Genomic DNA, 23,879 nt, shown 5'->3' with positions numbered 1-23,879 from the left:
CTTTTCTAAATAGGATGTCAGTACACACACGGCCAAGTCAATCTCATATGTACACAATTCCTGCTTTCCCCTCCCTTCCCGTACCCCTGTCACCCTCTTCAATTTTCCCTGCCATGTTTTTCTCTTTCCTTCTCTCCTTTCAGTCCTGCGTTCATTTGGACTCCATAATTACAATCTATTACTTTGCATTCCCAGATGATGTATGTGGCTGATATTTATTTTCTGTGTGTTCATGTATAAAGAAGCCACAGAATAGACTTGATAAGGGTGCAATAAGTGTCCTTGAAAATATAATGGAAAATGAGCAGTTCTTACCATGGGACCTTCTTTGCCAGCTGGGCCAACATTTCCAGGGGCACCAGGAAAACCCTATAAAATAAATGAGGATGCTTTCATGTTGGCACTTTAACGCACATACTCAAGGCTCCAATTCATTAAAATCTCACAAAAGCATTTTCCCCCTGACTTCTTGTTTGTTGCCTAGGGTAAATCACTGGGAGGTATGGAAAGAGCTCTGAAATCTTTCTTCTTTCTATCTTTTATGCCTTTCCTTTTATTGGATTTTAGTGCAAGTGATTCATTTACAGATATCTCAAGAAAGTGTTAAGCACCATACTATAGGGGCAAAATGTATCATGTTATTTACCTCATAACAGAAAAACAAATACTTTTAGTCAGCAATTTTCAAAGTGGATTTTTTATTGCTATATTTGGTGTCTTTATTACTTGTTTATGGTACAATTACAGATGATATTCATCCATAAGAGATAATGGAGGCAAAAAAATCACTCTATTGCTATGGATTAGAGTGTCTACGAATCTAAAGGTCATTTCTCTGTGGCTAGTGTGATGCTGAATACATTACAGCATTTTGTGATTGCTGGAAAAATGATTTCACTTATGAATCTAATACACTGATAATGTATAGTCCTAATACGTTTCATGAACACCTTATATAAAACTCACAAATTGAGATACAAGATTCATGCTGATAGGAGAACCAACCTAATTTGGATATATTAAAATCAATCTATTTTTCCAAAACCTCCTGGCCATTGTATCGAGCAGTAAATAAGAAATTTACGAACTAACCAAATTCGTAAAAGTATCTCTGGGTGTTGATAAAGTTACGTTAAAAAGGCAACCATCAGCAAATCTACTAGCAGATTTACGTTTGATGATTTTTTTATTGTCGTCTTCTGATATAAATCATCCCTTTAAAAAAGGAAACGGTGCCAGGTGTGACTCACTCAGAATCTTTCTGAAACTTACTCGGGGTCCCATGAGGCCGGGCTCTCCAGGGCGACCAGCATCTCCATTGGGGCCTCGGACACCAGCAGGGCCAGTAGCACCACGGGGGCCAGGAGGGCCCTGTTCAACAGAAGGGGGAGAGAAGGGTGCTCAGGCGGGGGACACACCCACCGAATTCTCTCCCTGGGAGTGAGGAATGGACAGCTTACCATAACACCGGCTCTGCCATCAGCTCCAGGGAGACCACGAGAACCAGGACTTCCCTGTGAGAGAGTACATGAAACAGCAAGAGTCAGAGAAAATCCTAGAATCCAACAGGGCAGTGTTCACAGAAATATGGCATGCATGCGAGAAACCGTGATGCCCTTAAGGGAGAGAGACCAACACAGGCCAAGCCAAAAAATTTCACCCGAACCCCAGAGGGATGTGTGCAGGAGACATTCTACAACAGTAGGTCAATCCTGTTCCCAGACCAGACTGAGTCACTGATCTAGAAAAGCAGATGGAGAGCAGATGCTCCCTCAGTCATTCTGACCAATTTCCAATGAAAGGGTGTTCTATCCCTCTGGTTGGTGTGCCTGGGTGTCAAGAGCATCTGGAACCTACTCTCAGCCCAGGAGGCCCAGAGGGGCCAGCGGATCCAGCTTCACCATTGGGGCCTCTCTTTCCTTCTTCACCACTGGGACCAGGAGGACCTTGAGGACCAGCAGAGCCCTGTTTCATGGAAAAAGCAAAAGAGGAGGGAGTAGAAAAAAAATCATTTTTATGTCAAATCCACCCAGAGAAAAAATAGTAACTTTTTTAAAAAAGCAGAAGTATTACTTTTTGGATTGAAAAAGTAACAAACCCATCAAATTGTAATTATAGAACTACTTACGGGCTCACCCTTGTTGCCACTCTCTCCTTTGGAACCAGCTGGACCAGGTTCACCCTAGGGTTCATTACAAAACAGTGGTCAAATGACAAACATTTGTCACAACTCTTTTACAGACAAGCATCTTGGAATGTTCACGGATCAAGGTAAAGAGAAGTTCAGGTTCTGTAAGAAATGTGTCCAATTCATATTGGAACAGCTTATAGGGGAATGGCTTAGTTGAAAGGACAAGGCTGATAATAGAAATGTACCTCACTGACCTTTGGGTAATGTTCTAGGATAGCGGAAGGGTGTGTGTGTGTGTGTGACAGAGAGACAGACAGATGGACATACAGAACATACATGTACATGCACTCATAGGAGAAATGCAAACTAAAAATGCTAAGAAAAGGAAACATAAAAATGATAAATCCACAAGAGGAAGTCTAGATGGTGACAAGATGACGGCAGAGCTAGTATTTCAGGATGATGGAAGCTGTGGCCACGATCACTTACAACGAGTCCTCTGGCACCAGTAGCGCCAGCAGCACCAACAGGGCCGGGAATACCACGGGGTCCAGGGAGGCCAGGTGCCCCAGCAACACCGGGCAAGCCCTGTGAAGAGAATGCAGGGTGACCCATCATAAGATGATTGGCAGATGAGGTGGTGCTCTTTAAAGTGCCTTTAAAAGCAGAGCAGCACGTAATAGCCATATACTCACAGCAGCACCCTTCGCACCAGTCAGGCCGTTGGCTCCAGGGTTACCCTACGAAGAAAAAGAAGGGAGAAGGATATCAGTTAATAGGAGTATTTCCATTCTTCTCTGACCCCACCTTCAATCTTTTGGCTTTCTTCCACTCCCTGAGGTTAATGACAATGACTACTTACAGGAGGTCCGACAGGGCCAGAAACACCTGGAAGACCCATTTCACCACGGGGACCCGCGGGACCAGCAGGACCAGGATTACCGACCGGTCCAAGTTCACCCTAAAAGAAGGAATGACACTGAGGCATTAGTCTGCGAATAATGAAAGAGCGGATCTCCATTTTTAGGACACCAAGTTTCATGAACTTTCTTCAGAACCGCAATCATTTCCCTTACCTGGTTTGGTACCACAGATTTGGATTTGGGTTCCTGTTTTCCTGGTCTAGTTCTCCCATCTTGGCTATCATCTTCACCTACCTCTGTCTCTCTGTGGTGGAGACTGTTTCTCAGCTAGTCAGTCCTGACTAGTTTGGAAGTCTATTTCAGAGGGGTCCCATAAAATAAACCTCCATGTTGGCTTTCATATCTATGTTCTTGGGCTCAAGTATAGAGACATGATCTATTTCATGCTTGGAGTGAGAAAAGTAGCCATTCTATATCCATTTGGAAAGGGCGACTCATTAAGTTACCTGTTCTGTAATTACCTATCTGCAAACACAGTCTGAGTCTTTCACATCACAATAAGAAGTTTATCAAGGTAATGACAATGGTCACCAGTGTTTTTACCTTGGGGCCAGGAGCACCTGGGAAGCCTGGAGGGCCAGCAGACCCAATGGGACCCTGAAATCAAAGTAGAATATGGTAAGAAACTTCCTCCCAGTAAATTAACAATCCAATGAGGCTAGAAGATTGAAGTGGCTCAGAGTGGCTGGTTCCTACCGGCAAAGAGAAAAGTGACAGCTAGTCTGTTGTCATTAATATCAAAGGGAAGACATTCAAGGTATCCAAGGTGAGGTAGATTTTACTTTGTGCATCAATGAAAAGCCCTAGGGAGACTAGTAGTTATAAAGAGAACTTCCAAAAGACCTCCTAGAACATTTGGTAAGGGGTCTAAAATGGTGTCATTTTACAAATTAATAAAGAAGATAGTTCCCATCCCACACTCTCAACCCCTTCCAAATTCTTCAGTGTCAAAACTTACAGCAGGACCCACAGGACCCACACTTCCATCACTTCCACGGGCACCCTATGAAGAAAATAAGGAGAAAAAGTCAAGAGGAAAAGTTAAACAGCAGTTGTTAGAAGACTATTTAAAAGGATAAAAAGGGACAAAATTGGAAATACTCACAGCTGGGCCAGGGGCACCGACGCGTCCTCTCTCACCAGGAAGCCCACGAGCTCCCTAGAAGCAGAAATACTTTCAATGAAATCCAGAGTGCTAATTTAAAAAATGTCACAGGCATAATTTGCTTCGTCCGATTTCCAACATGCGTAAGAATCCACTAGAAATAACTAGGTCTTGTTCTAATTCCAACTAAAAGGTAATGGATTTCAATTAAGTATGCAGAAAGTTATTAGAAAAATATCAAAGAATACAATGCCAAGGGAAATGGTAATTAGCAAAAACATTAAAGAAGTTCCAGCTTGCAAAGAGTGTACACATTTAGATTTACAATCAAGTAATCAATAACTTACTGTTTGACCTGGAGTTCCATTTTCACCAGGGGCGCCAGGTTCACCCTACATGGAAAAGAAGGATTGGGATTTTGTTCATTACAGGTATTGATTATTTTTTTTTTTTTCTGATCGGGTAATTTTTACCCTCTTATTTTAATTTGAACCATTTATATATTTTGAAACATGTAGACTGCTTCTCAATTATGCCAATCACATAAATTTTTTTAAATTTCTAAAATTCATGTTTTTATTTAGATAATACCAAATATCACAGTACTAGGGACATGTGGTTACTTGAGGGTTATTTACCCTAGCTCTAATATTTCTCCTTAGACTTTGGATATCATTTCGACTAGGCCTATTTACCAGGAATAATATCATAAAAAGAGATGGCAGAGGATAAACTGCTTTCAATAGAATCATATTTACCCTCTTTAAAGTTATTTTTTTAATTTAATTTTATTTATTTACTTTGGTGGGGGAGGGGAGGGCAGATAGAGGGAGAGAGAGAATCCCAAGCAGGTTCCACAGTGTCAGTGTAGAGCCCGACATGGGGCTCAAACCCATAAACCACAGGATCATGACCTAAGCTGAAATCAAGAGTCGGACGCTTAACTGACTGAACCACCCAGGCGTCCCTAAAGTTATTTTAAACACTGAATATTTTCCTTTTTGTAAAATATGCATGGAAATTTAAAGCTTCATAATATTTTTCAGAGCTATCTTATTTTTTTCCAACCTATACTCTTGAGTAAAAAGCATGGTGGGAGGGGGAGCAGTAATTTAATAAAATGCTACATGTAAAGAAACTTTCTTTCTAAATAATCTGATGAAGATATAGAAGACACAGGTTTGAGAGACCCTTTAAGGACCCTTCATTTCTAGGATTCTAGGTGAAGTGTATTCTTTGGGAATAAGCGCAAATGAGAGGTAAGGATTTTAGCCTAAGGCCTTCTAACTACTGGATGTGTGACTCTGGGTGAGCCACTCATTCTCTCTAAGCCTCAGTTTCCCTCATCTGCAAAGTGAGGGGGTCTCCAAAGCTTGCTGTGGCTCTAACATTTGATGATGCTGAGACTAGTAGTCTGAGCTATTACATTAGGCCCTAGGGAGAATGAGTTTGACCTTATCCATTTGTGTGGCAGCTGGAAAGTTAGAGCAGACTCTCCATATTCACGTTCATTTCTGGTCCCGCTAGTATTCGTCACTCATTAATTTGTAATTACGTTGGTATTCACTTTAATATCACATTATCTCCTTAATAGGAGAGAGAACATTTTATAGTTGAAAGCGCTGTCAGAGAAGAGCCTAGCCAAGAGATAACACACTTCTGAGACTTTAATTACCTAATTAAAAATTTTTTGAGTGTGCACAGATAAATCACAGGAAAGAGGTTGAAAAGTGGATTGTGACATGAATGTACCTATCTAATTTGTGCATGGCAAAGGAGAATTTACAGTTTAAAATAACATGGCGTTCTAATATCTGATTTTATGTTTATTTACTTTTATTTTGGCTGCAGAGGTCGGGTGAAATTACAGGAGGAGAGGAAATGGAGGAAGAAACTATTGACATTTTTATCTCAACTGTTTAATAGATATTAAATTAAATAAATATTATTAATAATTGGCCTTTTGTCACAGAATCCCGTATCCTCACCATTAAGGGCTCTGAAGTACTGAGGGGGAAATAAGATACTCTTTGGAATATGAGTAGTCTTCTGTAAAAATATACTTTCTGATGGTGATGGGGAATTACAGTCAATTGTTTTAAAAACAATGCTTCTGGTTTGGTACTTACCTTCACACCTGGAGCACCAGGCTGTCCCTTCAATCCATCCAGACCATTGTGTCCCTGAAATGCAAATTCTTATGATTAAAATTCCGTTTCATTATAGTGCTTGGTCAAATCCAAACCTCTTGGGTGAATCTGGTGACCGCTTCAGTACAATGTGTCCAGGGCCCAGCAAACTTGCTCCGTTTCCCCAGGTAAGTCGCTAAACCTCCCTGTGCTTGAAAGGGAAGGACATAGAACTAGATGATCTCTCACATTCTTTCCATCTTTAATCATTTTACGATCTTCAGATGGTTATAAACACCTCTTAAGTCATATGCCTTTTGGGGCGCCTGGGTGGCTCAGTCGGTTGAGCGTCCAACTTCAGCTCAGGTCACGATCTCGCGGTCCGCGAGTTCGAGCCCCGCGTCGGGCTCTGGGCTGATGGCTCAGAGCCTGGAGCCTGCTTCCGATTCTGTGTCTCCCTCTCTCTCTCTGCCCCTCCCCCATTCATGCTGTGTCTCTCTCTGTCTCAAAAATAAATGTTAAAAAAAAAAAAAAAGTCATATGCCTTTTACACAATTTTCTCTGTAGGGATCCTCATTTCTTGGAAGCTGCGGACAGACTGAAAAAACTATACCCCACTGTACTTCCCAGCCATCCGACCTCTTCTCTCACTCTCTTCACTCTGGTGAATTCCAGGAATTTGGAAGCAAGTATGTGTCACCCAGGAGTTTAAATATAGTTGAGGTTTTTCCTAAAAATAATCAACATTTTCTTTCCTCCGGGTCAAGAATGTGCTCACCCTAATGCCCTTGAAGCCGGGAAGTCCAGGAGTCCCAGGGAAACCACGAGCACCCTTAAAAAGAAACACAGAAGAAGGTAAATGTTTTCGTTCTCAATTAAAAAACAATGATTTCTTCCCTCCAAAGTACTTCTTCTCATGGAAGTTCAAGCTTGGAATCAATGGCTGGGATATTTTTAAAGCACAGATCAGCAAATTAACTTGCTCTAATTTGAGTAACTAATACTATGGTATTTGTACAAAACATGATTTAGTTTATAGTATGCTTGCTATCATTAAGACGACATTATTTGCATTAATAAAAACTGTATGCATCCTTAACTAGGCTCCTTGATTTGTCAGACGCCTTCAGTGAGTGGTGCATGTGTTCAAACATCTATGTGGCCATTTAGACTGATTCCAGTTTTACCAACTGTCTTATATGTGAGATGCTTCTGATGTCTGGACTGTATACACTGGGCTAATAAATCTTACCTGTGGTCCAACAACTCCTCTCTCACCAGGTCGTCCAGGTTTTCCAGGGTGACCCTAAAACATGAAAACATCATAGTTAGGTTAGCTGCTTTTCTTGCTAAGCCATCAGATGGAAGTTGGGACATCTTGGTTTTTAAAATAGGCGGAAAAGGCATCATATAAAAATGTGGGTCCAAATATATATTTAATTAACAACTAATTCCCTTAAATACAAACAAATTAAGATTTCATTAAAGTAATGTTTTCCAGATGGGGAGAGTTATATCAAGCATATTCAGCTTTTGGCAAAATACTTCATTTGAATCCAGAAATTCTTGTTGAGGCAGTATTTAAATGGCATTTTGCAAGTGCTCATGAGTAAATACTTACATCCTCACCAGCCTTGCCAGGAGGCCCAGGTGGACCACGAGCACCCGCGGGACCCTAAGAAGAGACCAATCATTTCGTCAAGGTTACATCAATAAACTTCTTGAAAAACAAATCTTTACCACAAAGGGGAAAAATGTACTCACAGTTTGACCAGGCTCACCAGGCTCACCAGCAGGTCCTTGGAAACCTTGAGGACCCTAAAAGAAAACAGAGATGTCATGCTCCGCACCTTTGTTTAATTCTGTCTTTTTGCCCAAGAGAGATTACTAGCTTCCAGTACTTACAGGAGCTCCAGATGCACCAGGAGGCCCTCTAGGTCCCATCAAACCCTGTAAAGAGGAAAAACATAGTTAGCACTGATAAGTTCTCATGGCTTTGGTTTGGGTTGGATAGGATAGTACAGTATTGCCATAGACATTTTGTGATGGACAGATGAAGAGAACTATCCTGGTTTTATTTCATAGTTTTTGTTTCTCCCAAAGAAGCTCTTAAGGACCCACGTTTCCTCCATGATTTCTCTGCCTTTGCTCTCACTTCTTTTCCTAACCCAGATCATCAGAACCCAGTTGGATGGGTGACCACCGGTTCCTGACAGTCGCACACAATTGGGCATATTGAGGTGGTTCTAATGCCATGAAGTGGATCCGTCTCTGCACAGTATAGAATACACGACCGCCTTCTATGCGGCTGGCGAAGCCTTTCCATTTGGATTCCCTTGATCATATGTCACTTCTGCATGTCATATCCAGCTAGGAAATTGATATGCTTATTGGCACAAGAGGCATAAATTGAAAAGGATCAAAAGTCCTTCTTAATGATTAGAGGGATTCCTTATAGAGCCCTATAGCTCCTTTAAGGGCTGTTGGTGACCGATGAAAACGTCAAACAAAAGAGGATGTAGTGAGGGGTGAAGGAAAAAGAAAATATTACTGAAACATCCTCCTGGAAGGATCTAATATTATTCCTGAAACTGTGGCCCACAATAATGGCAGATTGTTGTTTTTGTTCTTCATTCTGCAGCACACAAGTAGAGTCAAGCAGCATTACTAGTTTGGGAGCTAGCTCCACATTCTTGACTCCCCGGTGCAGTAATGAATGCCTGGGCAAGCTCTCCTGTAGGGGCCAGCTCCTTCACGCTGAAAATATTGCATAGACAAGTCTAGGGCAATTTATTCGTGACACATCAACGATGGGGGCTCTACAGGAAAGTCTGCCCCACTGCATGAATGCCTAGGGTGAAATAATACGGATTTTATTAAAAAGCACATCATCTTAATTATAAGAATTGTTTGCTTTTAGAAATTGCTTCTACATTAAAAGAAACTGTCACTTTTCAATCAAAATGATTGTTTAGGTATACGTTAAAAATAGTTTTTTTTGACGCCATGAATTTTTAATTATATTTATTCATTTTTCTGCGTATTTGCAACAATTTCATTTACATAAAAGGTAGTTTATTTTGCGGGGGCTGTGAGACGGACCATGATTACTCATTAATTCAGAGAAGAACCCTGTGGGGTTTTATAGTTATTGATTTTCCAACATGGAAAATTATTTTAATACTTTATTGCTGCCTATCTTCTTATTTGTGAGCCACATATCTGTTGATTACATATGTCTGTGACTGTGTGGATGTGAAAGCTTAAATTATATTTCACTGATATTTAAAAGTAAAACACACTGTTTTATGCCCCCCAGAGAAGGTTCCAAAGTCAGGGGAATCTGAAATCCATATTAATTTTCTGGGCTTATGCAGGCTTTTTTTTTTTTTATTTGTGTTTTACTTTTTTCCCCTTTAGATTCTTCTTGAGACATAGGTACTGCTTTAAAACTGACTAATGTCCAGCATTAGCTAAAATGGCTAATTTCAAATATCCAATATAAACAAAGCCAAAGAAAATCTCTACTTCTTCATTTCACATATGGATGTTTTAAATTACCAGGACAAAGCAGGAAATTGGAAATCATCAATTAAAGGCACATTACTTCTCAAGTGAGAGTTTTAATTTACAGAAAATATTATCTTGCCCTTAAAGTGTATTAGCTTATTACGGACCATTAGGTCCAGCCAAACATCTTCTTTTGAAGATAGAGCACCGAATGCATCGTCCAGGTAAAATTTATATTTTAAAGACCATGTTGGGGCGCCTGGGTGGCGCAGTCGGTTGAGCGTCCGACTTCAGCCAGGTCACGATCTCGCGGTCCGTGAGTTCGAGCCCCGCGTCGGGCTCTGGGCTGATGGCTCAGAGCCTGGAGCCTGTTTCCAATTCTGTGTCTCCCTCTCTCTCTGCCCCTCCCCCGTTCATGCTCTGTCTCTCTCTGTCCCAAAAATAAATAAACGTTGAAAAAAAAAAATTTAAAAAAAAAAAGACCATGTTAACTTTAAACTGCAGTGTTTAATCAACTTAATATTTTTAGTTCCAGCAATTTTTTTCCTTTATTTTATACATACTAGTATATATTTTGCATGCTCATATCATCCTTTTGCTAACACATCTCACTAATGCTTGTTGGAAGGTTCACTTGTTAAAGATAGACCATCATCATCATAATCATATAGACACTTTTCTAGATGTTACTCAAATTATGGATATGTTGCTAACTATGTGTGCTGAGTGATATGAATGCTAAATTGCACTCAAATTCTCTTCTATATTGGTTTATAGTTAATAGACTAAAAAGGGTATTTTTATTGAAAGGTATAAAAAGAAACATTTCCTGTATTGTTAACTCCTTGAGGAAGGGAGAGATTCTGTCATACTCATTGTTGCATCCCTAGTGCATAATACAGTTTGGGGCTCATTGAAGGCATCTGATAAATATTGTTGAATAAATTGATGTTTCATTCAAGTACTAGATACATGAGACATGATGTCGTTGATTATCAGACATTCTAATTCTGCCATTAACCACTTCCATGGCCTTAAAGGGAAAGGGCTTAAACTCTCTTGCTATAGAACAAACAGGATGGACTAGAACTTGTTGCTCCTTTCCAGCAAGTTTATAGAACTTAATAGGTCCGTGCCTCTACGGGTTGCTTAAAATTCTGAGCAAGGTCAAAGGATGTAAAAAAATTAATCAGAATGATCACTCTTTTGAATTAAATTGATTTATCTAAGTTATGGTTACTATGTCCAGAGATTATTTACACATTGGAAACATGTTTGTAGAGAAAAGTGAACCCTGAATCTAGGCTCAGATTATTATACATTTGAATACAAAAGGAATTGCTGCTTTTATCTGATCTAAGTATTAAGTGTTAACCTCGGGAGCTAAGGAAATAGCAATGTGAAATTTTTAACATGAAAAACAAATTCTTTTTGTTTTGGTTAAGATAAAAAGAGATAAGCATACCATTGGTCCAGGGCCAAGGCCAACTCCTTTTCCAGGGTCATACTGAGCCGCAAAGTTCTAGAGAGGAAAAAAAAAATTATATACATTATAAATACCGGCCCTATAGTTCACTTTCTCATTCTACTTGTGAAGATTTTTACATTATTGTTTAAAAGGGAGCAATATTTTTATATAGTTGTTAGTTTATAATTCCATATTGAATGAAGTTCCTAAAAAGTGAGGACAAAAATACAAGTTTAAAAAAATTTAGTCCACACCTGGTTTGAAGTGGGAAGCTTCCCTACCTTATTTTCCAAACCCTTTCCCTCCCTGTCCATCACCCCTCCCCTGTTCCCACCCCCTAAAACCTCTACACTGAGAAAGGGGAGCCTTCTACACTTTAAGCCACTGGGGATCCCTGATAAATTACACAGAGCACAAGAGGTCACCTTTGTATTTTCACCTGTTTGCCAGCTCCTCCAGAACTACCCAAAGTGACTAAGAGACCTTTTTCATGCTTGAGTTTCAAAAACGAGTTTTCAAGTTTAGAGGAAAATTAAATTAAAATGCCCCTTGGAAGATTAAACTTTTAAAAAATAGTTCACAGTAATAACTTTACTGTTAAAGATCTCTCTTATAGTAGTAGATCTATTAAAGAAGGTGCTTTTTAATGCACTCAGTAGATAAGCAATCATAATAAGATCTTTTGGGGGAGAAAGGTCTTATTTTACTGGCATACAGTTGGGTATTAGAATCAGGCTTCTGATTCATAGTGCTAACCAATTAAGCAAATATGTTTTCCTTCCTGCAGTGAGGCCATTTGGCACTCATACCATTGTTAAAGACATAAAGCTAAAGGAAGATATTAATGAAAAAGGGAAATGTACTTTTCTTAAATTAGTTTCAAGCAAATTAAACCTAAAACTACTTTGAATGTTGGTTCAGCAGACTTCAAGCCAAGGAGAATAAAAAGAGTAGGATGTTTGTGAAATTGCTGAAGATCAGGGATTTCACTTATAATTCAATCTAATCAAACTCTTTAATAATGCAACACCTCTTATTTGTGCCCTACTGATGAAAGATATTAAATCCCCAAATTAAATAATAGTTGTGAGGACTGCAGCTACCTTCAGTGAACACAAAGACCAGTCCTGTAATTGACAAGGGCTCACAAAGAGAACAGGCAAAGCAAAATCTTGAATGAAGAAACCAAAGAAATGAAATAAAATGTACTAATATTCAAATAGTAGACTCTCCCTTAACTGCTAAAAAATAACTTCCACAATGAACCTTCTTCCAATAGAGGTATAACAAAACTAAAGTTAGCTAAAAGTTAGCAGTGCTTAAGACACCTTACCCCGCCAAGACCAGGGGGGCCAGGAGGACCAGGTGGGCCAGGAGGGCCTGGGATACCATCGTCACCATCTCTGCCTGGTGGGCCTGGTGGACCCTGTTTTGTAAAAAGTGAATTAGGTCAGGGTTAGACAGATCCCTCAGAAATCTATACATATAAAAGAAGACCTAAGAACACATGTGGTAAGATCAGTTGTTCAGCTCTTTCAACGTGCAAGTGGTAAGGAAATGTAATACGCCATATTTGTCACTAATTGGAATTCACTTATGACATCGGTCTTTCTTAGAAGGAGGTTTACTGACTGGCACACAAAGAAGACACAAGACAGAGTAGTTCCTCTGGAAGAGGGCTATCTCAGGATTTGAATATTAATTCATAATGGAGCTCCAGTATTCAAATAAAGATGGAAATTACAGCTACAATTTAGAATTCTATAAACTTCATATGGAAAAGAGTGCACAGCGATGTACCATGTATACTGATTGTCAGTTTCAGACTGATGAACTTATTCAATTGTTTTAATATATTATGTATGAACAGTAGATTAATTGATATCACAATTAATAAAGTCACTTTATCACAGGATAGAAAATCCTGCGGATTTCTTACCATTAACACTATTTACATTGTTAAGATAATTTACCGACACATTGCTACTTCTAACACATTGTTTGAGTGGAATACATTTTAGTCTGTACTTCCCAACACATATAATGTAGGTATTTATACACTGCCAAACGTGTTATATAATGCAAAAGCATGTAGTTATACATGCCAAATAAGTATAGCAGGGAGATCTAAGAATATCATGAATAAATCGTAAGCCTAACTTGCACATTTATGAATTTACACAGAAACATGTTGTTGACTGACTGATGTTTCACTTCTATTACCAGACTACGTAAGAGATCTTACTTGAAAAGCAAACAAAACATGTGAAAAGAGAGGATGTATGGTGGTAGGTAGATACATTTCCATTATACAGGAGTTGGACAGGTCAACTGAAAACAAAGAAAGATAGACCATGCAAAGAATATGGCTGCTTATAATAGTTTTGCTTTCTAAAAGGATAGTCTTGATCTAAAAAAAATTATTGATGTATATACAATAATGCTCATTCGCCTTTTCTGTAGGACATTATCTGCTTAAAAGGTGGTGCAAATATCTGGATGCCCCACCAGATATAAGAAATATAGTGTTCTTATAAACTGTGATAGTTTCCTGTAGTTTCTAACATGTAGTTATTCAAATATGGTTCAAAGCTTTTTAATAGTTCAAAAATTACACACCCTTTCTCCACGTGGTCCTCTATCTCCAGTTGGGCCCTACAAGGAAGATACAAACAGCACGATAATAAATGTCTAAGCAATTAACAGTGAACGAGCAAGCATTCTTGACAATAATTAGTCAGTAAGACTGATCTAAACACAATATTATTAGAAAGTAGCTATAAAAGTGGCATAATACAATAGAAAAAGTATTTTGTTTTTATTATAATGACATGGGATGTTTTTTAAACTGGGAGACTACAGGCTATAGTCTCCAGTCACTACGCCAATATTATAACTACTATTTTTAGAAATATGATTTCTGTGGATAAAATTACCATTTTGTTACATCGTTAACAGTATATTTATATAGTCAAAGCCCTTTAAAATAAACTTGCATTTACTACCTATAATTAACATAATACTCATTCCATCTCCAGAATTAAAACAAGTCTTTTTTTCCTTTAGTATGTAAATCACCAGTTTGTATAATATCAGTGTAATTAGAGATAATTCTGGAAGATAATAAAGCTTGGTTATCTTTAACATCAAAGATACTTTATTTTATGGTTTAGCTAATGCATATTCATGTGGGCAAAATCTTGACAAAGTATTTTCCTTCTGTAGTCTACTATAAATTTAGTTAAATTAGAAGTTCTTTCTGATCATTTCAGATATTATGGAAAATACGAGACTCTTACCTTTCTTGCAGTTGCCTAGAAAAGAATAAGTAAGAAATTATTAGGGGGAAAACTGCATTTGTGTTTTTAAAAATGGCTCCCAGTTCTGTGTAGTATACAAATATATCTACAGAGTATATACACTGTGCGTACCATTATTTAAATATTTCAAAGTTCGATTTTAAATTTTACCAATAAATTAAATAAAATATGTTCAGAACCAAAATTTATACTTATCTGTAATTATGCCTCAAATTCAATTCACGAGCTAAGAATTTGTTCGTAATAGTCTTGCAAATGATTCCCAGGGAATAACAAAGATTCTTTAGTTCTGTGAAGTCTCCTGCTTTGTAGTAGCGAGTGCTTAAAACCCAAACTTCCACTAGATTATTTATTCTGTTTCTTAGGAGTGTTCTTATAAGGGTGGTCTTATTCAGTAGCACCGCCCATTTTGGACATTGGGGTGGATGCCTTCGAGGCAGCCAGAAAAGTTTGACTACCACAACTCTTGATGATTTTCTTGGGAATCCAGGTTGTTCAACACCAATGTAGCCTCCTCTTCCTTCCCCAGAGAAGACATTAGTGTGACCACAGTAATCTCAGTATGTGTGTGTGTGTGTGTGTGTGTGTGTGTGTGTATATATATGTACATATGTATATATGTATACATATATGTATATACATATATATATACATATAAAACAAATTCTAAAAATTATTTTACTTACCTCTTCTAAAGCTGTAGAGAAAAGAGAAAAAGAGGGACATAATATTAGAATCATTTCATCGATCCATAGCAGTGCTTAACAAATAGGTATATTAGTCTATAAAATTGACTTATCCAACTAAAGGATCAAGTGTTTTTTCTTTTTTATTAAGAATATTCTAGGGGCGCCTGGGTGGCACAGTCGGTTAAGCGTCCGACTTCAGCCAGGTCACGATCTCGCGGTCCGTGAGTTCCAGCCCCGCATCAGGCTCTGGGCTGATGGCTCAGAGCCTGGAGCCTGTTTCCGATTCTGTGTCTCCCTCTCTCTCTGCCCCTCCCCCGTTCATGCTCTGTCTCTCTCTGTCTCAAAAATAAATAAACGTTGAAAAAAAAATTAAAAAAAAAAAGAATATTCTAATGCCTTGGAAATTATGCAGGTCAAAAGTATGGCAGGGGTCAGCAGTGTGATTTGTTTGCAATATTAATATGTAAATATATTTCGAATTAAATTGTTAATTATTTACTATTTTATAAATGCTGTTAAATATTAATGTATCTGAAGGATATTTATAATGAGTAGTAATTAAGTTAGTAAACTGCATAGGTAAATCACTGAATGTGAGTAAGACGGGTACATTGATGAGGAAATAATTTATGGTTTAGATAGTTTTTGATATGTAAAAATCTAAAAAAGGGAAAATTTAGGGAACTATGTTATCGAAACAGACTTTTTTTTAAAACAAAATTTACTTAGTATTTCACTGAATTTATACCATTCTTAAGGTCCTTTTTCAAAAGGTCTAATTTGCAAATTAGTCACTATGAAAATGGAGTCATTTGGACATCTGAAATTTTGCTTTAAATTGGTTCACTTAAATTAGGTAAGGCCATTTTGCCAATATGTATCACTTTTGTCCCTGGGAAGGAATTGCTCTGTATAAATGGAAAAACTGTGGATTAAAGATCTTGAGAAATAATGGGAAAAACATACTAAAGTAATATCCCCCCCCTTTGCCATAATTGCTGTAAGTCCTTAAAGACTGAATTCCTCTCCTATGGTATAAAAATTATAGGTTAACACAGGATGTAAGGGTGGCCAAGCTGGCAACAAGATGAATCACCCCTAAAAATTGCTTTAATTAGGTGGCCAAGAAGTGTGTCATTTGGAGTGAGAACATCTGTTACAACAGTCACAATTCAGGAGGGTGGACCACATCCAGCACTGACATTTAAGGGCAATTTATAAGAATTACTTTTAAATTAGGAAAATGATATGTTTACTTCATTGTATCCATCAGTAGGAAGAATAATTAGGCCTAAACTTGATTAACAGAAGTCCTTATGATTTTGGAAATTTGCCTTTTAATTACTCAGACTGAGCCATTTTGAAGAAATGTGTGTTTGGTAACTTTTATTCCAGACTGTAGTTGGCTGTTGGTCAGAGATGAGTTGCCTTTTGTACCTTCAAACTTTCCTAGGTCTGTTTTCATCATTTCTTTAGGAGCCAACTCTTTCCCCCATCCTCAGATCTCATAAAAAAAAAAAATTGGTAATATGAATTTCTTCAATACAATTATTCCTTAGTATCCACAGTGTGTATACTAAAAGTGGACAAAGGGAGAAAACACACATACAAAAGTGAACCAACAATGATGCAATGGTAGACACCGTGGCATGTGGGTGGAGCAAACTTTCTGGAGTGTTGGGTGTGGCCAGACACCCCTCATACCCCATCAAGTCAGTATCTTTGGTATCTAGACAGCCATTTTCAAGACAAAAACAGATTGCTTCTCTCCATTCTATCTTGACATAGAAGTCTGGTCATAAAACCTATGTCTGGAAGGTGGCCTTGGAGTCCATCTAATCTCCATTCTGCATTTTAGAGAAGGCTCAGATTGACTTGCCTGAGGTCACGTGGTAAATTAGTGGCAAAGTCATTGGAAAAAACGCGGTCTCTTGAGTTTCAGCTCAGTGTTGATATTTCTCAACTTGCTATGGTCAGAGTGTCTGATTGTCACTGAGGACACGTTAAAAAGGTAACTCTCAGGCTCAACAAAAGGTAGAACATATTTTAACTAAAGTTACCATTTCCATGACCAGATAATACGTGGAGAAGCTAATCTTACTCTTCAGAGTGTATCCATTCCAAGGAACATCCATTTTCCTTCCCAGGATACACTGACTAGCTACTGGGAATGGCTTCAATCAGAAACGCAGGTCACCTCTATATGTAAACCCATAGAGTCTCTCATGGGGATTCCATTAGCATAATGCCTGGTCCTCTGTGCTTTCCTTGTCCTCCCTCCAGAGGGCGCCTCATAGTTATCATCCTCATCCAGGCAAGCCTTAAACCGCCCAGAAGAGAAAAGCCCAAAGTCCAGATTTACATAGTGGGGTGAGTTTTATATTACGAAATTAAAGGGCTTTCTAAAGCAGGCCTCAGATTTTACATGGCGGGCATCAGTGCAGTTATGGGGCCTGTTAATGTCTCATCCTAAGGAAAAAGACTTTCTGCTTTTTGAGCTTCACTAATCAGAGGACCCAGATCAAATTAAGACTCACTTTCAGTTGAGAGAAAAGTTCCCTAACTTTTGGAGAGAGTTGAGCCTTTTATGTTTTCATTTTCTAAAATAATTTCCATGTTTTCATCCATGCCGGTGGTTCTCCACATACCAGGGAGCCTTGCCTCCAAGCTGTACCAGGTTTTCTTTCTTCCGACCAGGGTGCCCACCCATCTAACCTTTCTTCCCCGTTTGCCCCAAGCAAGCCGAAGGCACTTACATTGGCATGTTGCTAGGCACGAAGTTACTGCAAGCAGCAACAAAGTCCGCGTATCCACAAAGCTGAGCATGTCTACCACTTAGACATGCAGACTCCTTGTGTCGCAGAGCCCCTGGGTCACCGGCGGAGGTATCACCTGGCGGGCGCAGGCATGCAGTCGTGGCCAGTACCTCCAACTTAGCTGTAACCTCCTGCCGCCTTGGTGCTAAAATAATAAAGCCCGGATCTGCCCTATTTATACGGCCAAAGTTTCCCTGGCCCGAGGGTGCCTCCAAAAGCGCCTCCACCAATCGGAAGGCTGGGGCTGGGGGCCCGGGCAGCCACAGCTGGGAGGAGACTGCGGGGGCGCAGAGGAGGGAGCGAAGGGGGGAGGGACGTGGCCACGGGGCTGGCTTCTTAAATTGGTTCCATTCTTTTTGAGGACGTGGACACTTTTGAGGCTTTCAAGGGGGAAACTCTGACTCGCTGTCTGCATACCTCCGCCCTCCCCATCCCCCCTCCCTTCCCCGCCCTTTCCAAGTTTGGAAACACTTTTGGACACGTCGGAGCGCTCTGCAGACACCGACGTGGGCACATTTGCCGATCTCCGGGCACCGGGCAGCTGTAGAGGGGACGGGAGCCCGGAGATCAAAGTAGGAGCTGTCCAGCCCTGCTTCACCTTGTGCCCTGAGGGCCACCCGCAGGGTGGAGGGGGCCGGTCGGGCGCGGAGGAAGTTAGGGAGGAGGGAGTGGGGATTCGACAGCGTGGCGCAGGCGGAGGCCGCCCGCCCCCGCCCCCGCCCCCTCCTCCTGCTCCCTCCCGCAACCCCCTCTCCAGTTTTGGGGCGTGTGTGCGCCCGCTTTTTCATCAGTAACGCTCTCTCTCTCTTCTGGCCCCGGGATAGGGTGAGAAGGGGTTTCTGTCTGTGCAGGGTTGGGTTGGAGTCCCAGGACGCCTGGTGTCCGGAAGGTGGGGGGAGCACGCTAGGGGCAGCGTGGCAACGAGTGATGGGGGAGGATGTGCTCTGCGCACGCTAGACTAGACGGCAATTGGGGAAATCCTTCGACCTCCTCGCTTCCCTCTGCTGAGGCCGATTCTCGGCTGAGGCTTCAGAGATCATCTGGCCCTGCAAAATGACTGCAATGGACGACCTGGATGACTGTCTTATGGGGTCTCTCGTTTCTGAGGTTGCAGTGGAGAATTTGTCCCCTCCGCTTCAGGTTTCCATTCTCCACCTCCTCTTCTCCACAGACACCTTGTCCAGATTTACCAGCTCCAGGGGGAGCCTGGACTCGGATAACTCTCCACTGAGTCCACCAATGCCTCTGGACCCTGATGCGCGTTCACTGACCCTACTTACAGGCAATGCCTAAGCACCTTCGTGCCTTCCTCCCCTCCCCTCCACACCTTGGGGAAAATGCCTAGCCCATCTAGAGAGGCTTCCAATTCGACTTTGGGAGAGGGCAGTCTTTTCTGGTAACATTCCAAGTTGCGCTCTCATCAATGTGGATATTAACTCTCTCCTCAACACCCAACCTCCTTCTCCCCTTTTGGCCCCATCCCACTCACTCTCTGCTCTCCAGCAGTGGGAGGAGGAGTTGCAACCTTGACCCTGAAGCAAGGAGGGTGAAAGGCCTCATTGAGAAGTCGGAGATTGTGGAATACTGATTGGGTGCAGTCAGCTTCAGTGGATGGCCCTTTTCCCAACCCTCCTGAGATGTCATTGCGGGCCCAGAGGAAAGGCCATAGGTCTGGGACTGTACTGTGCTTGCCCCGCACCCCCATGAGGCCGTCTGGTGCCACTCAGAGCGTCTTGGGCTCCCAGAAGTCAACTCGAAAGAGCCATCTTTAGGTCAATTTCATTGGCGCCAAACAGAAGTGAGTGGGCAGCAGTTCCTTTCTCTCCACACCCCGCCCCCCTGCCCCCTTCTTTCCCCTAACTCGTCTCTCTCTTTTTTTTTTTTTTTTTTTTTGGCTGTGCTTTACGGAAGAATTCCTCCTAAGTTAACTCCATCAGCAACCTCTATAAACAAAAGGGATTGAATGTTCTTAAACTGGTTGCAGCCTGGAAACTTAAAAACCAACAGGTTAATGGAAATACAAGAGAACAACCAAAGCTGTAATAGACCCTTTCTTTTATTCTAATTAAAGGCATTGGCTGGGGAGATAACTTTGAATTTTTGAAGTAACTTGGAGTTAAGGAATTTGAAAGGGTGTCTGGTCAGTTTTAGGAGGGTGTTTACAAGGAGGACTCCACAGTCAAATCGGATAGTTCAAATCGGAAAACCTTTTTTGGAAGTGCCACCATAATTTCTCTTTTAGCAAAAAAAATGCTCAGCTAGTTTTGAAGAACTAGAGAAATATAATTTCAGTCACACGTTTATAAACTGAAAAGAAAAACATCTCTGCAGAGTAAACTGATAACTTGAAACACATTCCTAGAAACTGATGCAAATAGCAAATGCTGCCCGGCTCCTTCCCTGCTGATGTGGCAGGGGTTGAAGCCGGCAGTCAGTCGTCAGCATTTGGTGGGAGGCCCTGGAACTAGATGGAACAATGAAAATGGTGAAAACTGAAGGGGAATTTTTCTTTTATAAGCGGGAGACTGATTCCAGTCCCAGCCATTTTTATACATTGTTTTTTTTTACTCTTTCTTACTCATTGCTCAATGGGGAAGATAGTGTTTATATTTAGATCTCTGTTAAATATTTTGTACCTCAAACAGAGACAAACTTTTGGTGTGGATAGGGGTGGGGCTGGGAGGAGAGCTGACCCGAAGCCTAAACGAGTGTCCTGGTGATAGCTGCCATGGTGTGTGAGTGTAGGGGGGCCTGGCACCTGATGATGGTGGGTTGGGGACTGAGCCTGAAGAGAGAGGAGGGAGGGAGTAGATGAGGGAGACGTTGAGAGCCAAGGGATATGGGGGGGTGAAACAAGGAAGGCAGAGATCAGTCTCTGCTTGACAGTTAACACCTGGGTTCCCATTCCTAAAGTATTCTCTGTTGCAAACAGATGACCTCTTCAGCTCTGTACCCTCCACAGATTTCGAACCGGGTCACACCTTAAAGTATGATGTGAGAGTCAGCCTGATACAGGGACGTGAACAGGCTTATGAAGCCACATTGTCTTACATTTGTATTCCTCTCTTTACTTTGATCAAAGTAAGCATCTGACTGATGTCTCCTTTCAAACATTTGTTGAGGATCCGCTCTGTGGAAAGCCCCAATATTACCCTATCACATTCTAGTTTGAGTTTGAGTTGAGTTGGTTGTCAAACAGTTGTAAGAAGGTATTAGCTGATAATTAAGGTGGTAGCTGACAAGGTTTGATTGCTGACTTCTTTCCGTGATATGTTTGGGAAGGCATGGAGATTCCTGCCCTACATCATATCAGTTGCATTATTCAGCTCCCACTGATTATTTAAATGAGACCAGATGTATATTCATTCAAGTAACATTTAGTGTTGTGCCAGGCACTGTACTAGTTGGTGGGTTGAAACAGAATGACATGCTCATTGCCCTCAGGCAGCTGATGGTCTGCTGAAGGACAGAGAAGAGTGTGGGGAATACTACCCTGGGGGAGGACACGATGCTTTTGGTGGGGGGGGAGGTTTTAAGATGGACACCTAATCTAAACTTAGGTAGGTGGAATCAAGGAGGGCTTCCTGGAAGATGCAACTAGCTCAAGCCCTAAATATGAATAGGATTTATAAGAGATGGGGGAGAGATTGGGCACAGATGCATTAGAATATGTGGCAGTTCTGGGGCACCTGGGTGGCTCAGTCAGTTAAGTTTCCAACTCTTGATCTCAGCTCAGGTCATTTTCTCATAGTTCATGAGTTCAAACTTCATGTCTCTCTCTCTCTCTCTCTCTCTCTGACCCTTTCCTGCTTGTGTTTTCTCTCTCTCTTTCTCTCTCAAAATACATATATAAACTTAAAGAAAAAAAAAGACAATGTGGCAGTTCTGAGCAATGGAAGCATTTCAGCATGGTTGAATTGTGGAGTGGGGATGGGCAGAGGGGAGGACAGAGGACAGAGCTAGAGATGAGATTGGTGGATTTGGCAGGAACCAGATCAAAAAAGCACCTTTAAGCTGCATTCTGGTGTTTATGTTTTTTAAACTGTGCTATGGGGAGTGTTTGGATGATTTTTAAACAGAGAAATTATGTAATGAGAGAGTTCTTCTAAAAAGATGGTTCCGGCTGCAGTGCAGAGAAAATGATTAGAGGGGGAACCAGTGGAGACAGAGGAGCTAGTAAGGAGGCTTCAACAGTAATTCTGCCAGAAGATAATGGTGGTCAGTACCAAGGTGCCGTTAGAGTTGGAAGTAGTCTGATGCTTGGTAGGGGGGAGCATTGCTAGGTGTCTGGCCTCAGCAACTGACTGCCTGGAGGCATAGTCCATCGAGCTGGGAAACATTTGAGGGGAAGACTTGAGGTGAAGGAGGGGAGGCTACAGAGGCCAAATCTGGGCATGTCGGTGTTGGGTGATTATGGACTACCCAAATGGATAGTTTTCATAGATGATTAGGTGGATAGGCCTGGAGTCCAAAACTTATACTTGGCCAGGGTTTATGGACAAAGGAGTCAAAGACATTAGATTACTAATGTCATGGGAGTGGGTGAAATCCCCCAGGTTGTATGTGTGTGTGGAAGTGGACAATAGTAAAAGCCAGAACAAAACCCTGAAGAGGTCCAGCCTGTGAGCAATGGACAGAAGGGGAAAATGGATAAAGGTGACTGAGAAGGAACAGTCACATAAATGATGGAGGAAAACCACAGTGTCTCCATCACAGAAGGCAAGGAAACAGGTTGCTTGGGAGAGAAGAGTATAGATTTTTGGGTGTTGAAGTTTCATATGTTACTGAGAGGTCAAGTAAAAGCTAAAAAGATTACATAGATTAGCAACTTGGAGGTCACCGGTGATCTTGGTGAGGTGGTTTCAATGGAATGGAATCCAGCTATGAGAAGGTGGAAGAATGAGGTGAGAAACACATCTAGGGTAGAATTTAAGATATATAGGGAGTATAATATGAATTGGGAGAGAGTTGGAGTATAGTTTAAGGATGATGTTAAGATTCATATGGAAGAGAATTATGTATGTTAGAATAAGACCATCTGAATGTTTAATCTTAACAGATGTTTTAACTTAAGCCCCACTTTAAAGACTTCCACTGAAATGCTCTTCTCCTCCTTTAGATTTCCTACATTATACCCCTCCTCATTTGCATTTTGCATTAAGTGCTTATAGATTTTTTTTTACCTTCATAGTGAATGAGCATTCTTTTTTTTTGGGAGTTCTCTTTAAAATGTGTAGACAGAGTCAATTTATCTCATAGTTTATGAATCCTAATTTAATCTGGGGAATTAATCTGGGACTCAGTACCCCATTTTTCAAGTTTAGAAATATGAAATAGATACTCATTTCTTTACTTCTGCATGACTCTGAGTGTCCTTGTGTACAGGTTGTATGGACAGGTTTGTTTTGTGGTATCTTGTTATTGTCTGTTCTAAGGGTGATAATTCCAGAGACTCTATTGGGCATACAAATCTCAGCTTTCAATTAAGTCCACCTCTTTCTTTGAGAAGATGCTGATTACATTTCTTCAGCTAGTTCCAAATTCATCCTTAGATTGAAAAGCACCAGAATGCTGATGCATTCCAAAAGTCCACTCTGGCTTATTAGAACTTTGGTTGGCTTGGTTTCCAGACTCATATTTTCCAATTCTTTTCAAGTAGCTGGACAAAATGAGGAGACTTTTACTTTAGTTGCAAGAAAGATTCTGGGTGTTGGTAATTGATTGATTCACCTGTTAAGTTGAATCAAGATACATTCTCTTTGGTTCCTACATTGCATATAGAAAAAGC

The 23,879-nt window shown here is 40.7% G+C and overlaps 1 protein-coding gene across 2 annotated transcripts in view; it reads right to left on the bottom strand.

The window, feature by feature from the left end:
* COL1A2 (collagen type I alpha 2 chain) overlaps positions 1-18,101 on the bottom strand; it is a 36,081-nt gene extending 17,980 nt beyond the window's left edge. Inside the window, exons 1-24 of one of the 2 annotated variants that reach the window (XM_047096137.1) lie at positions 18,032-18,101; positions 17,924-17,943; positions 17,759-17,764; positions 13,886-13,921; positions 12,600-12,692; positions 11,264-11,320; positions 8,194-8,238; positions 8,053-8,106; positions 7,910-7,963; positions 7,541-7,594; positions 7,067-7,120; positions 6,289-6,342; positions 4,507-4,551; positions 4,160-4,213; positions 4,013-4,057; positions 3,598-3,651; positions 2,994-3,092; positions 2,827-2,871; positions 2,621-2,719; positions 2,129-2,182; positions 1,858-1,965; positions 1,461-1,514; positions 1,273-1,371; positions 316-369 (exon numbers count right to left, since the gene is read on the bottom strand). In XM_047096137.1, coding sequence (XP_046952093.1) covers positions 316-369; positions 1,273-1,371; positions 1,461-1,514; positions 1,858-1,965; positions 2,129-2,182; positions 2,621-2,719; positions 2,827-2,871; positions 2,994-3,092; positions 3,598-3,651; positions 4,013-4,057; positions 4,160-4,213; positions 4,507-4,551; positions 6,289-6,342; positions 7,067-7,120; positions 7,541-7,594; positions 7,910-7,963; positions 8,053-8,106; positions 8,194-8,238; positions 11,264-11,320; positions 12,600-12,692; positions 13,886-13,921; positions 17,759-17,764; positions 17,924-17,943; positions 18,032-18,101 — 1,407 coding nt within the window. Of the gene's footprint in view, positions 1-315; positions 370-1,272; positions 1,372-1,460; positions 1,515-1,857; positions 1,966-2,128; positions 2,183-2,620; positions 2,720-2,826; positions 2,872-2,993; positions 3,093-3,597; positions 3,652-4,012; positions 4,058-4,159; positions 4,214-4,506; positions 4,552-6,288; positions 6,343-7,066; positions 7,121-7,540; positions 7,595-7,909; positions 7,964-8,052; positions 8,107-8,193; positions 8,239-11,263; positions 11,321-12,599; positions 12,693-13,885; positions 13,922-14,565; positions 14,581-15,272; positions 15,284-17,758; positions 17,765-17,923; positions 17,944-18,031 lie in introns of both variants that reach the window. The other variant, XM_047096136.1, reaches the window with a different exon arrangement.
* Between the last annotated feature and the right edge of the window lie 5,778 nt (positions 18,102-23,879).

The sequence above is a fragment of the Lynx rufus genome, unplaced genomic scaffold (assembly GCF_022079265.1).
Source record: "Lynx rufus isolate CCGP_SWC_20201006 ecotype Redwood Valley unplaced genomic scaffold, mLynRuf1.p SCAF_4, whole genome shotgun sequence".
In the NCBI taxonomy this organism is placed as follows: Eukaryota; Metazoa; Chordata; class Mammalia; order Carnivora; family Felidae; genus Lynx; species Lynx rufus.
Note: the sequence above shows the minus strand (reverse complement) of the source record. Positions and strands in the feature narration are given on the sequence as shown.